Source organism: Mizuhopecten yessoensis, unplaced genomic scaffold, assembly GCF_002113885.1.
Source record: "Mizuhopecten yessoensis strain PY_sf001 unplaced genomic scaffold, ASM211388v2 scaffold11011, whole genome shotgun sequence".
Classification (NCBI taxonomy): Eukaryota; Metazoa; Mollusca; class Bivalvia; order Pectinida; family Pectinidae; genus Mizuhopecten; species Mizuhopecten yessoensis.
In genome coordinates, this window is record NW_018408834.1 from 929,326 (window position 1) to 940,859 (window position 11,534).

The window sequence follows — 11,534 nt, forward strand, 5'->3', positions numbered from 1 at the left end:
TAAATGTAACATTACACATTAGACATTACAACAGTACATCGTGTAACCTCGAGATAGATAGCTTACTCGTTATACTAGTTCACCGTCTATTGGCTGAAAAAATTTCTGATATATTTTAAGGATATCAGATTTTAGAAAATAACGATATCTAAAATACAAACATGCTTTCTGTTTTTGATATGTGTGTATATACTTTCACTCTATGAGTTAGTCCCTACAAATGAAATTTGCAATACCTCAAATGTCCTTTATTTACTTCGGAATTTCTGATCCTGATCATTCAAAATATTTATAAATGAACTCTGTTATAATTAACTATTGTTGTCAATAGTATCACATGTCGATCTCCTCACAGTATCACTGATTTGTGTCAACACGTTAAAGTTATAAATTAATTCTGTTATAATTAGTTGTTGTCGTTGTTTGTCGGGTCACATGTCGATCTCCTTACGGTATCACTGATTTGTGTCAACACGTTGAAGTTAGAAGCATAGAATATGTAGGAAGAGTTGTATGCGATTTCATTCAACTGAACCGTATTTATTCCGTTTCCTATTCCTACACAAGCCACAAGAACGCCGTCATTCCTGAGTGTGCTGGCGATTGTTGCCGAATTATCAGACGAAACTCCGTCAGTCATCAGAATTATTACCTTTTCTGAGTCATCTCTCGCTCCATTTGCAGCGGCAAGGGAATTTCCCCTAACGTAGTTTAAGGCGTTTGCTATGTATGTCCCTCCACCGGTGTATACGATGGATTCTATGGCATTATTGAGCTCCAATACTCCATGATATTCATTGAGCCAAAACTCATTATAAGCACCCCAGGAAAATTTTGCAATACTGATTTGAATGGCCTCTGGACCTAACAGAATGTTTGCTGTAATATTTTTAATGAAGAATTTCATTAATACGAAATTATATGATCCGATACTTCCTGAGGCGTCCAAGAGGAATATAACGTCAGTCTTCGTATTGCTGCATTCTGGAATCCAAAATTCATTAATAGAGTACTTTTTTTCCACAATACAATTCAAACGCAAAATGCATATGTGGTTTTGCTAAATAAATTTCTAGTTAGTAATACAGAATATTAAAAAGGGAAAACAAAATATTTTCACGAACTAAGACTAAGACGGTTTACCCATTACTCGGCCAGACGACCGGGAACCGGTTACCAAAATCAACCGAATCCTCGGTTATTTATTGAGATGGAGAGCCCCATTTAAAACAACAAAATATATATTGATGAGACTGAAATATAATGTTTTTTGGTTATAGAAACAGTGTTCAGACCGACATGTCGGTGATGTTTTTGTACTCGATCAGATTGACAAAGAGATGACGACAGCACCATAACAAAAATCGAACATATTTTAGAAGGAAGCCAGTATGCAAAGTTGTGAAATGTCAACTTTGCGAGAAAGATATCGCTTTTTAAAGTATGTCATAAAATAATCCGAGATACACAATTGAATGATATATAAGCGAAACATTAAAAGAGGCGCAACCATCCATGACATTTTTAGTTTATCAATTATTTTCCCAATAACAATAATACCGCATATGATTTTGAGTAGAAATACCGGTAACGTTTATCTCGCCTAATAATGACCGATGTTGTCCATACAATATAATTATTTAGCTTAAATGTATTTCCAGCGTTCAGCTGTGGAGAGCTTGAACTACGTGAATAAACTATCGTGTTACATAACATGTAATACGTCTGAATAAAACATTCGTTAACATGCTGTTAAGTGTTTGATTAACAAATTGACCGATTATATTTTAAATATTTACATCTGTTTCCCAATTTGCTCGAGGGGGAATTTATAAATTTATAAAACAGAATGAGTCATCTTTGCATAAGGAAGGTCCAGACCTAATAAAAAGATGAAATTTACCTATTCATAGAAAAGATGAACGATTTGAAGATTAACCAATACTTCCCTTTATGGTGCACCCTTATAGACCCGCCATTCATACGAAACTAAATCTCCTTTGCACAAAGATGCTGTGGACGGATTTTGGTTAAGGAAGACAAATATTTGTAAAGGGTTTCCCCTATTTCTTTCACTGGGCACTGCTACTCTGACCTATTTGGCCTATACACTCCGTTTATACAAAGTTGAGTCCCCCATTTCCCAAGGATGTTCACCACCAAATGTCGTTTCTCTCCATACAAAGGAGTTTAATCATATATCCCTATGTACACCGTTATGGGCCTGGCCCATGTGCTCCCGATGTGGCAACATATGTAATATTTGTATATTTACAAAACAGAGTCCACTTACCCAAAAGATGCGCTAGACCAAATTTGGTTATACATGTACACTGAAACACCTCCATTCGTACAGATGGAGGATTTTAATCATCCATCCCAATTTCCCGTGTTGGCCCCGCCCCTTTGCCCACAGAAACTACCTCCTTTTATACAAATTGAATCTCTAGGTCAAATTAAGTCAAAATCCACAGAGCCGTTCAGGGAAAGCAGCGTTTTAAAGGAAAACTTGACTGATGGACCGATTGAGCTACATTTAACAAAGGATCGATCAAACAAGAGTTACAACTTCTTTGCGTAAATACCTAGTCAAATGCTTTCTTATGCATGTAGAAAAAAGACGATGAATGGTTTCCTATCTATAGAGATCAAGGGTAGAGAAATTTAAAACAGTTCAAAATCATCAAACATTTTCCCGGGTCGCTATCAACACTTAAATCCTTTAATTTACCAAAAAGCTTAAAAAATTACAATCTAGTAAAGTGCTCAGCTTTTTACAGCCAATTAAGTAACGGTTGAATTATAAACTAAAGCGCTTATCATGAATAGTTTTGGCTTCTTTGTCCTTCATAAATACACAATATGATAGCAATATACAAGCTATGAAAAACTTTGTGCAGCAAACCGAATAGATTTTTACCAATATAAAAAGGATATTGAACGGTCTCCCGTTAAATACCATTCACATTGCAAGAGCATTGCAGAATATTGATATCTTTCTGGAGTATATTATGTCATAAGAAGAACCATGTGACCTTGAAAATGGGATGAGGTCATTTATTTGAACAACCTGTCTGACCTTGAAAGTGTGTTGGGGTCATTTATCAAACTTGCTTGCCCTTTCGATTCGACTGGTGAAATATTCAAAGGTAGTTGTTTGAAGATTTAAACACATTTTACCAATGTAGCACTGAACGTCGACTTTCGTCATTCATTTGAATACAAATAGTAGATTTATTTTCATCATGCTCCTGGCGAGATAACATTTCTCTAGATATTGGGAATTGAGAAGAAGAAGCCGTTTAAAGGTTTTAACATAGTTAAATAATCATTCGTATATATTTTGTAGCCCTTTATATTAGCATTTGACTGTACAGGTGCATGTATCATCATCCGGTGCCTTTTAGTTATGCAGAAGGGGTTTCAAGATATATTAACCTTTTCCCCTATTGCCCTCGAAAGCGGATCAAGGTCATTAAGTTCAACAAACGTTGTAGCCCTATATACTAGCATACTACTAACCTGATATCATCACACTAGGCCCTTTGGTTATTCAGAATAAAATGATTAAATGTTTTTGAACATATCACCCTAGTTATATTGAATTTGGGTCAAGGACAGTAACATGAACAAACGTTGTAGCCCTTTTAGCTCAGCACGCTAATGACTAAATATCATCACCCTTAGTTTTTTTGTTATTCAGAAGTTGTTTTTAAGGGTTTGTTTTCCACATTTGACCCCAGTGACATCCATGAAGATGATTGAAGATTTTTTTAAACATTTGACACAAGTGACTTCAAAAGTTTTTACTGTAAGTTTATATTCAATTGTTGATTCCTTTCATTTCACTAACGTATTTGAATATTGTCAGTATTTGTATTATTTGTCTATTGAATATAAAATTACTTACCATAGTTAACGTCAGGAGCTAAAGATAAAGAAAAAAATCAGATTTAATAATAATACATTGATTTATATAACGTAATATACATAATAATGAATAATATGGTCGTGTAAGGAGCTATTTTTCAGTGTAATATACCAATGAAATAAAAGGGTGCTAATATTACGTAATTAAAGGTAAGTATCATATATGTTATATATGTTGCTAATAAGAAATGTGACATATTAGTTGGTAGATAATGGCATGATGTAAGTATAGCTTCAAAAATATAAGTAAGGTGTATTATATACAGGCATTTTGTCAGACATGTTACTAAATACACAAACAACATAGTCCCAATTATCTAAATACGCAAAACAACATAGTCCCAATTATCTAAATACGCAAAACAACCTAGTCCCAATTATCTAAATACGCAAACAACATAGTCTCCATAATACATTAGATCATAAATAACTTTATCTTACTGCATATTACATAATTTGCATTTCTATCAATTACCGGATATTATTTGAATAAAATGTATTGTGATATGGAGAGAAATTGATAAAGGCTTTCAGCCTGATTTTCAATCCGATTGCTCAGATTATCAATACAATTTGTTGAAATTGAAATAGATAAATAAAGTAAATCCCCACTTCCTTCAACTCGGTTTACTCGAATACCCCTCAATCGTCGAACAGTTCGTTTGGTCCTGACCGAGTCCGTACGTATTCTTTGTAAAGTAACCCCGTATTAGTCGAACGGTTATTTTCCTCGAACAAAAATGTTCCCCCGACTATTCATGGTCATAGTATTAATCCTATCTATTCGTCGAACTGGTGTCACCTGTGTATCGTAATGTGGAAAGCACCTTGTTACTATTTATAGCTCAGGGTGGTGTCCTACCCGTGTTGTGTCATGGTCGTCTCTATATGTCCGTTTTTGGTGTTGTTGATGATTATATGTAAATTAGGGTGTAAGTTTGTAAGAAAGCAAGCAAGTGTGAGTGAGAGTAGTAATACAGCTATTTAATACACTGCGCTAATTCGCAGTTGGCCGTTTAACGTATCTTCTGAGGTCCCGCCTGCACAGTCATGCCGTACTCGTAAAGAGTGACTACTATGGTTACATAATTTTGCCGGACCTTGACAGTCTCGGAAGGTAACTATAGCATGAATGCTTTAATGTAGTCATAAATTTTAATATTTAATTAAAAGTATATAGATTAAATATTGGACTAGGTATTGTATACGGCGACATACTAATTCTAGGCCATATTTGTATTGGATTTTTTTCTGTATGAATCTGCAATGATGATCCGGTCATAATAAATTCGACTCGAACCAACAGGACGTGTGGAGTTTTTATTCAATAAATGTCCTGTGACATGTGTATCACAGGTACCGGCACTGCCGCCGACATGTCTCGAGACACGGGTTGCGGTCCACGTTAATTGTTATTATATAGGTGTCGGCTGGACGTCAGATAATTAAAGAATTTTGCGGAAGTGATAATTCACTTGGTGTGTAAAAAACATTTTTCGGCATGGCAATATTAAGCAAAAATCAAATTGCAGAGTCCGACCGACTTAAAAGATATTCAAACTTAAATACGTTATCAATCAACATTTTGATTGCGAGGATTCAAGATTTTCGTCATTTTAAAATGATCAAAGAGTTTGTCTCGTTTTGATATTTTGTAAAATTAACGTAGCCGATTATATTATGGCGGACTATGTCAAAACGACAAGTACCTTACAAATGCAGCTTTTAATTTCATTTCTTTTCTTAATACCGGTGGCAACATGTTTTCATTGTCTAGCTATTTTAAATTTTATTAAATGCTGTCATCTTGATAACACTTTTTCCATCGATCATCTATAAATAGCTACTGTCCGCGATAGTCTCAGTGCTTGTACTGTCTGTTGCCCCACCTGATAAAACAAATGACGGTGTCGGTCGAACCTCGGATTCGTCGAATACCATGTATTCCTCCAACTATTGACCTGGGCCGTACGAGTTCGAGTAAACGGGGGTTCACAGTACAATAAACAGCAATAAACAGCAATAGAATACGCAAGTCTCAACACAACCATAATCCGTAAACCTATAATAGATGATGAAAGTATAAACAATGGAAATATGTTGAAATACATACCAGTAACTTCGCCGACGATGCTGTTTTCGTCTACGTTTTTAAGGTCACTGTTGGTAAGGTCGTTGACAACCTGGGGAAGAGTGTTCACAAATGCAGTCAGGATGTCGGTGGCGGTCAGTTTTGTTGTGATGACGTTGTTTGAACTATCGGTGATTGTCACTTGTATCTCTATAAACATCACGATGACGACGTTTACAGTTCCTATTCTGTAAAAACTAACCAATACAAAAATCAAATTAATTATTTGTTTCCATTTTGTGTGAGTTACGTTGATTTTTTAAAAAATAACCCAAAAATACATGAATGTCTGTCTCTGTTTTATACCAGACAATATTGAAAAATATCCATTTCCGTTTACTTCGCCAGTGCCATTTGTTAATAATTCATTTTCAAATGCCAAATATCGACGCTGGTTATGACATGATGTCTGTACCACAGAAACCGAGGCTGAACCCGTATCAATATTGTAAATGCATAGCGCTTGCAGTTCCTCATGACATTGTTTGAACTATCGATGATTGTCACTTGTATCTCTATAAACATCACGATGACGACGTTTACAGTTCCTAATCTGTAAAAACTAACCAATATAAAAATCAAATTAACTATTTGTTTCCATTTTGTTTGAGTTACGTTGATTTTTTTTATAAAAAAACCCACAAAATACATGAATGTCCCTCTCTGTTTTATACCAGACAATATTGAAAAATATCCATTTCCGAGGCTGAACCCGTATAAATATTGTAAATGCATAGCGCTTGCAGTTCCTCATGAAGAGCTTACTTGAGTTCAGTGACTTTGCTTCTCTTGTAGTTATCCTTGATAGGGCTTCTCTCGTACACATAGTCAGTCTGCAAAGATGCATACATTCAACAGCTTATATACCATACCACTGACATGGAGGATGTATTTGGCACTCAACATAAAAAGCAGAAACATATAAAACTACTTCCTGCTATTACAAATGAGCCAAATCAACATGCACGTTCGCCAATTACGGTCCAAGCCAATATCTTCTCGGCTGTCACATAGGCTCAGGTCTTTTCCATTGAATCAGAACGAAGCCGTTACTGTATTATAGCTGTAGTATATACTCACGTCATTTTCAATTTTCTCTGCAACGCTCTTGAATTCAGGACTGTTTTTGTCACCGTAGGCAGGGATCCATGCAGTATTTTTTAAATGAAATTTTGCGCTGAAATCTTTAAAAAATGTTATGTGTTTTATGATAATCTTTAATTGTTTGATTGGGAATACACAACATGGTCATCACTTATTCTATTGACGAATATTTGACGAAACACCTGCACATTTTGAGTATTTGTTAGTTGTATGGTATCGCAGTGCATTTACATTAACAATATAAAAGACAGACGCTAACAGAGTGAATGACTCATTCAATTGACACCACATGCTACAAATGTTTGTACATTAATCACTAAAAAGGTATGAAAAGATAAAGGTACTTCTGACAATTACTATGAATGTATCAGCTTGTACAGTATCAATAATAATAGCGGTACAAACAATTCTACAATTTATAATTCTAATATTTTCAAAATAACACAAATAGAGAAAACTAGATGTGAAAATTTATCTAACTGCAAAACCAACGGTTTCGGTCGATACGTTTAAATTAACATTGTTATATTTTCTCGAAACTGCAAGACTAACTATTTTTTACAGTTAATAGGTTTATCGTAACTAAAGGAAACAATATATGTAAAAGTATACTACCGTACCTGCAAAATCCACTACCATGTCGATTGAACTGGTACTTTGGTAGGATGATAGTTTTGCATTAGTGGCCACGCAAGAGAAACCTGTTCCATTCTGGACATTCTCAGCGATAAAATTGTAAGTTTTAGTTATGAGTTGGTAGCATAAGTCATTATTTTCACCAACGGTAACTATGGGAACTTCTGTGGTCCTGACAAAGTCGGAAGTATTAACAGATCGTGTATGGAGGTGGAGTTCCCCGCCTTCTGTAGCTACTCTACCAGAACAGCTCATCTCGTACCTGTCACCCTCATTAACTGTGCTGATTCCGTTTAGTGTTAGGTTGCTGGCGATATCTGTAACAGATGAAATAATGGTTTGTATTCAAAGTGAAAGGGTTTCTTATATTTGTTTATATGAGCGTTTTGGTATTGCAACCCCTGTTTAATATGAAAAGTATTATTGATAGAAGAGAAGTATAAAAATATTATTCGTATGTCTAAGAATTTTGCTGGAGTGATTATTCAAAAGTGAATCTCTATTTCGTTAATGTTAAAACTTTAAGGATTATATGCTGTCGTTACGCTTACCAAACATAACATAAATGTGGTGAATGCTGTTTTAGGGCTAGAATATTAAACCCAAAACAAATGTCTGTTTAGGTTAATGTGAAAATACGTGATACAATACATAACCCTCGTTTTATATAGTTTTGCGCGCAATATATATCATTTTACCTGCAATTATGACTGTTGCTGTATTATTGATGACGATGATTCCGTTGTCTATCAATGTACACACGTAACTCCCCCTAGCGTAACAGTGTGTCGTGGTATTAGGAAACAGCACGCTTAGTATCATATATGGAATACTTTGTTGAAGTCTAGCTGTATAAGAACTGTTGCCCTGTTGAAAAGTTCCGTTTGAAAAGGCTGTCACGTGGATGTCATCATTGTTCACTGATACTATACTGAAGTTATCCCATCCGGACGGTGCGTACCGTACATTACAGCTAATGGTGATCTCCTCTTCAGGTGTTGTGATAGAATCATTCATTTCCATTTCTGAAGAACAAAAAACAAAAACAAAAATCTAGGGATAAGTTAGTATCTTTAAAGACACAGATTATATATAAATAAAACAAAAAAAAGAAAGAAAAATAAACAATCCCAGTAAAATTGTTATTCAATCTTCAATAAACCTCAATCTTGAACTTAAAATGTGGTATCACTGATGATTACTTAGCCTGCTACGCCGTATCACAATTAAAGGGCATTCAAAACCAGAGTAAAGTATTTGATAAAGAATCAACCCCCTATTTATCCGTCAAAATGGTAATAAAACAAATAAAGAACAAAGGAATGATTCGCATGATGACCTTTAACAAAGAGCTAAAATAATATGACTAGGTTTGCACATAGCGTGAGCGTTATGCACATGCTCTTTGGCGGAGGAACCTTCTGTGATTTATGAATAGTCCTAAAATACTGTTATACTGTAGCACCTATTCTATTTACTTACGACCTCGCTCGGCCGTCTACGTCTGTTGCAAACTTCTAATTCAAATGTCTTCAAGAAGTTTAAAACTTCTCACTTACCTAAGCCCGAAGCCAACAGACATATATCAAAGAATAATTATTTTCCCCAAATATAACGCGCATATGAAGAGAGCACGTGTTCCCAACGAAGACATGCGTCTGATACGGGGTTCGGGATGGGGGTGGTAAGGGATGGAAGTGATGGAAGTGATGGAGGTGGTGATTACAATAAGGTATACGTACCAGCAACTCGTACAATAATTAACTGTCCTTTAGACATCGATGTTAATCCACTCGAAGAATTTAGCGCTTCACACCTCAACTCCGTGCCATTATCAGTTATATCAGCGATAAAAAAGTAGCTCTTTGTCGATTGGACGTAGCACGACTCGGAAATACCATCAATGGTAACTATTGGTTTTACAGATGACTTTGTAAATGACGCGGCGTTCGCAGTTCTAGTGTACAGGTCTAGTGTACTTGACGGCGGTGCCAGATCCCCAGTACAGTTCACTACATACGTGTCACCTTTATTCAAAGTGGTGTTGCCTTCAATTTTAACGTTGACTGCTGTATCTACAACTAAATAGTAGTGGAACCTTTACCAATAAACTGATAAAGAATTTTCCCGTTACACATTTTTGTATACATGTAGATAAATAAAATATTTAAGCGTAGGATAGATATAATGTTTTTATCTGAGAGGTATTCATTTAAAAACAAAATCAAAAACAAAATATTAAAAGTAAATTCAAACAGCTTGTCGTCAGGACATCTGAAGAAAATGTTGCGTAATCATTATAATATTTGATACAATATTTTTTATAGAGAACTACTGTATAACACGGTAATACTAATAATATGTTTATTATACCTGGAATGGAGACATATTTCGCTGCATCCACAATGATGTTGCCGTTGTCATAGAGTGAACAAGTGTAGTTCCTCCTCCCAAAACAATGTTTCGTTGTGTTTGGAAATTGAAGACTTATTGCTACGTTACTACTTGAAGGTTGAAAGGTCAGTTGGTACGAGTTGTTGTCCTTTTGTGTTGTTCCGTTGACATAACCAACAGCGACAATACCAGTACTGATGTCAGAAGACATTAGTTTAATCTCATTCCAGGTATTTGGTGCATGTTGAACGTTGCAAGCAATGAGTAGATTAGCATGAGAAGATGCTAGCGAGCTGTCGAGTTGTATTTCTAAAAGAAAGATAATAGAATATTCAACACATGTCATAATTATAATAAACTAATCGCTGACAATACATATTGATAGACATTCAAATCTCTTAACCATTTATTCTGATAGCACTAATGATTGGCCATTATTTCAGGAAATGAAGAATAAATGTTTACAATACCTGACGTTTGCAAATATTATCCGGGGATACAGACAACAAGGATAACTTGCATGAAACGTTTTAAAATGTTTTAAGTTGAATAACATCTTTTGTATCAATTCTACTTTGATTAGAAATCGCTGTGATTATAACAGACTTGCACCATGCGTTAGAGAGAAACATTGTTTTTAGTATCAGAGTTGGGAGATTAAGTATTTTTACATTTACCAGCAAGTTTCACAAGAACCATTCGAGAACTTGATGTCGTTCGTGAGCCCGGGGAAGAGTTAACTGCCTCACACCGCATCTCTGTGCCGTTATCAGTCCTGTTGGCTATTAAAGTATAAGTCTTTGTTGTTTGGAGGTAGCAGGACTTGGTAACATCACCACTAGTTACAAGGGGATTTACCGAAGAATTGGTAAATGACGTGGCAGTTGCGGTTCTAGTAAACAGGTCGAGTGTACATGATGGCGGAGCCAGATCCCCAGTACAGTTTACCACATATCTGTCACCTTCGTTCAACGTTGTATTGCCATCAATTTCAAGATTTTCTGCTGCGTCTGCAACTGAATATGAATGACATTGTTTCCGTTATATAATAAGAAGATCTTTGAGAATGATTTAGATATTGTGATAATACATAAAGCTTTTGACATGCTACTTCATTCAATTTTCATGTATTTATTACAGTATCATTATATGGCATGATTGAAACAAAAAACTAAAGTCGATATTAAAGACAAGATTTGAAAAAAAGATGAATGGAAAGGAAAAGAAGCAATTACATTACGAAATGTTTGAATTTATTACCACTTTTGAAAATAAAGGATTAATGCATTAATATTGGACAAATTCTATAAAGTAATAAAATGTACCTGGAATGGAGACA

The 11,534-nt window shown here is 35.2% G+C and overlaps 1 protein-coding gene across 1 annotated transcript; it reads right to left on the minus strand.

Moving 5' to 3' along the window:
* Positions 1–406: 406 nt before the first annotated feature.
* On the minus strand, positions 407–11,528 carry LOC110464582. The gene is made up of 11 exons (XM_021519861.1): positions 11,521–11,528; positions 10,873–11,211; positions 10,175–10,504; positions 9,544–9,882; positions 8,500–8,826; positions 7,786–8,118; positions 7,142–7,245; positions 6,827–6,894; positions 6,044–6,258; positions 3,911–3,928; positions 407–984 (listed from the first exon to the last, which is right to left on the minus strand). The coding sequence occupies exons 2-11, from the start codon at positions 10,949–10,951 to the stop codon at positions 407–409; spliced, it is 2,391 nt and encodes a 796-aa protein (XP_021375536.1). The 5' UTR covers positions 10,952–11,211; positions 11,521–11,528.
* Between the last annotated feature and the right edge of the window lie 6 nt (positions 11,529–11,534).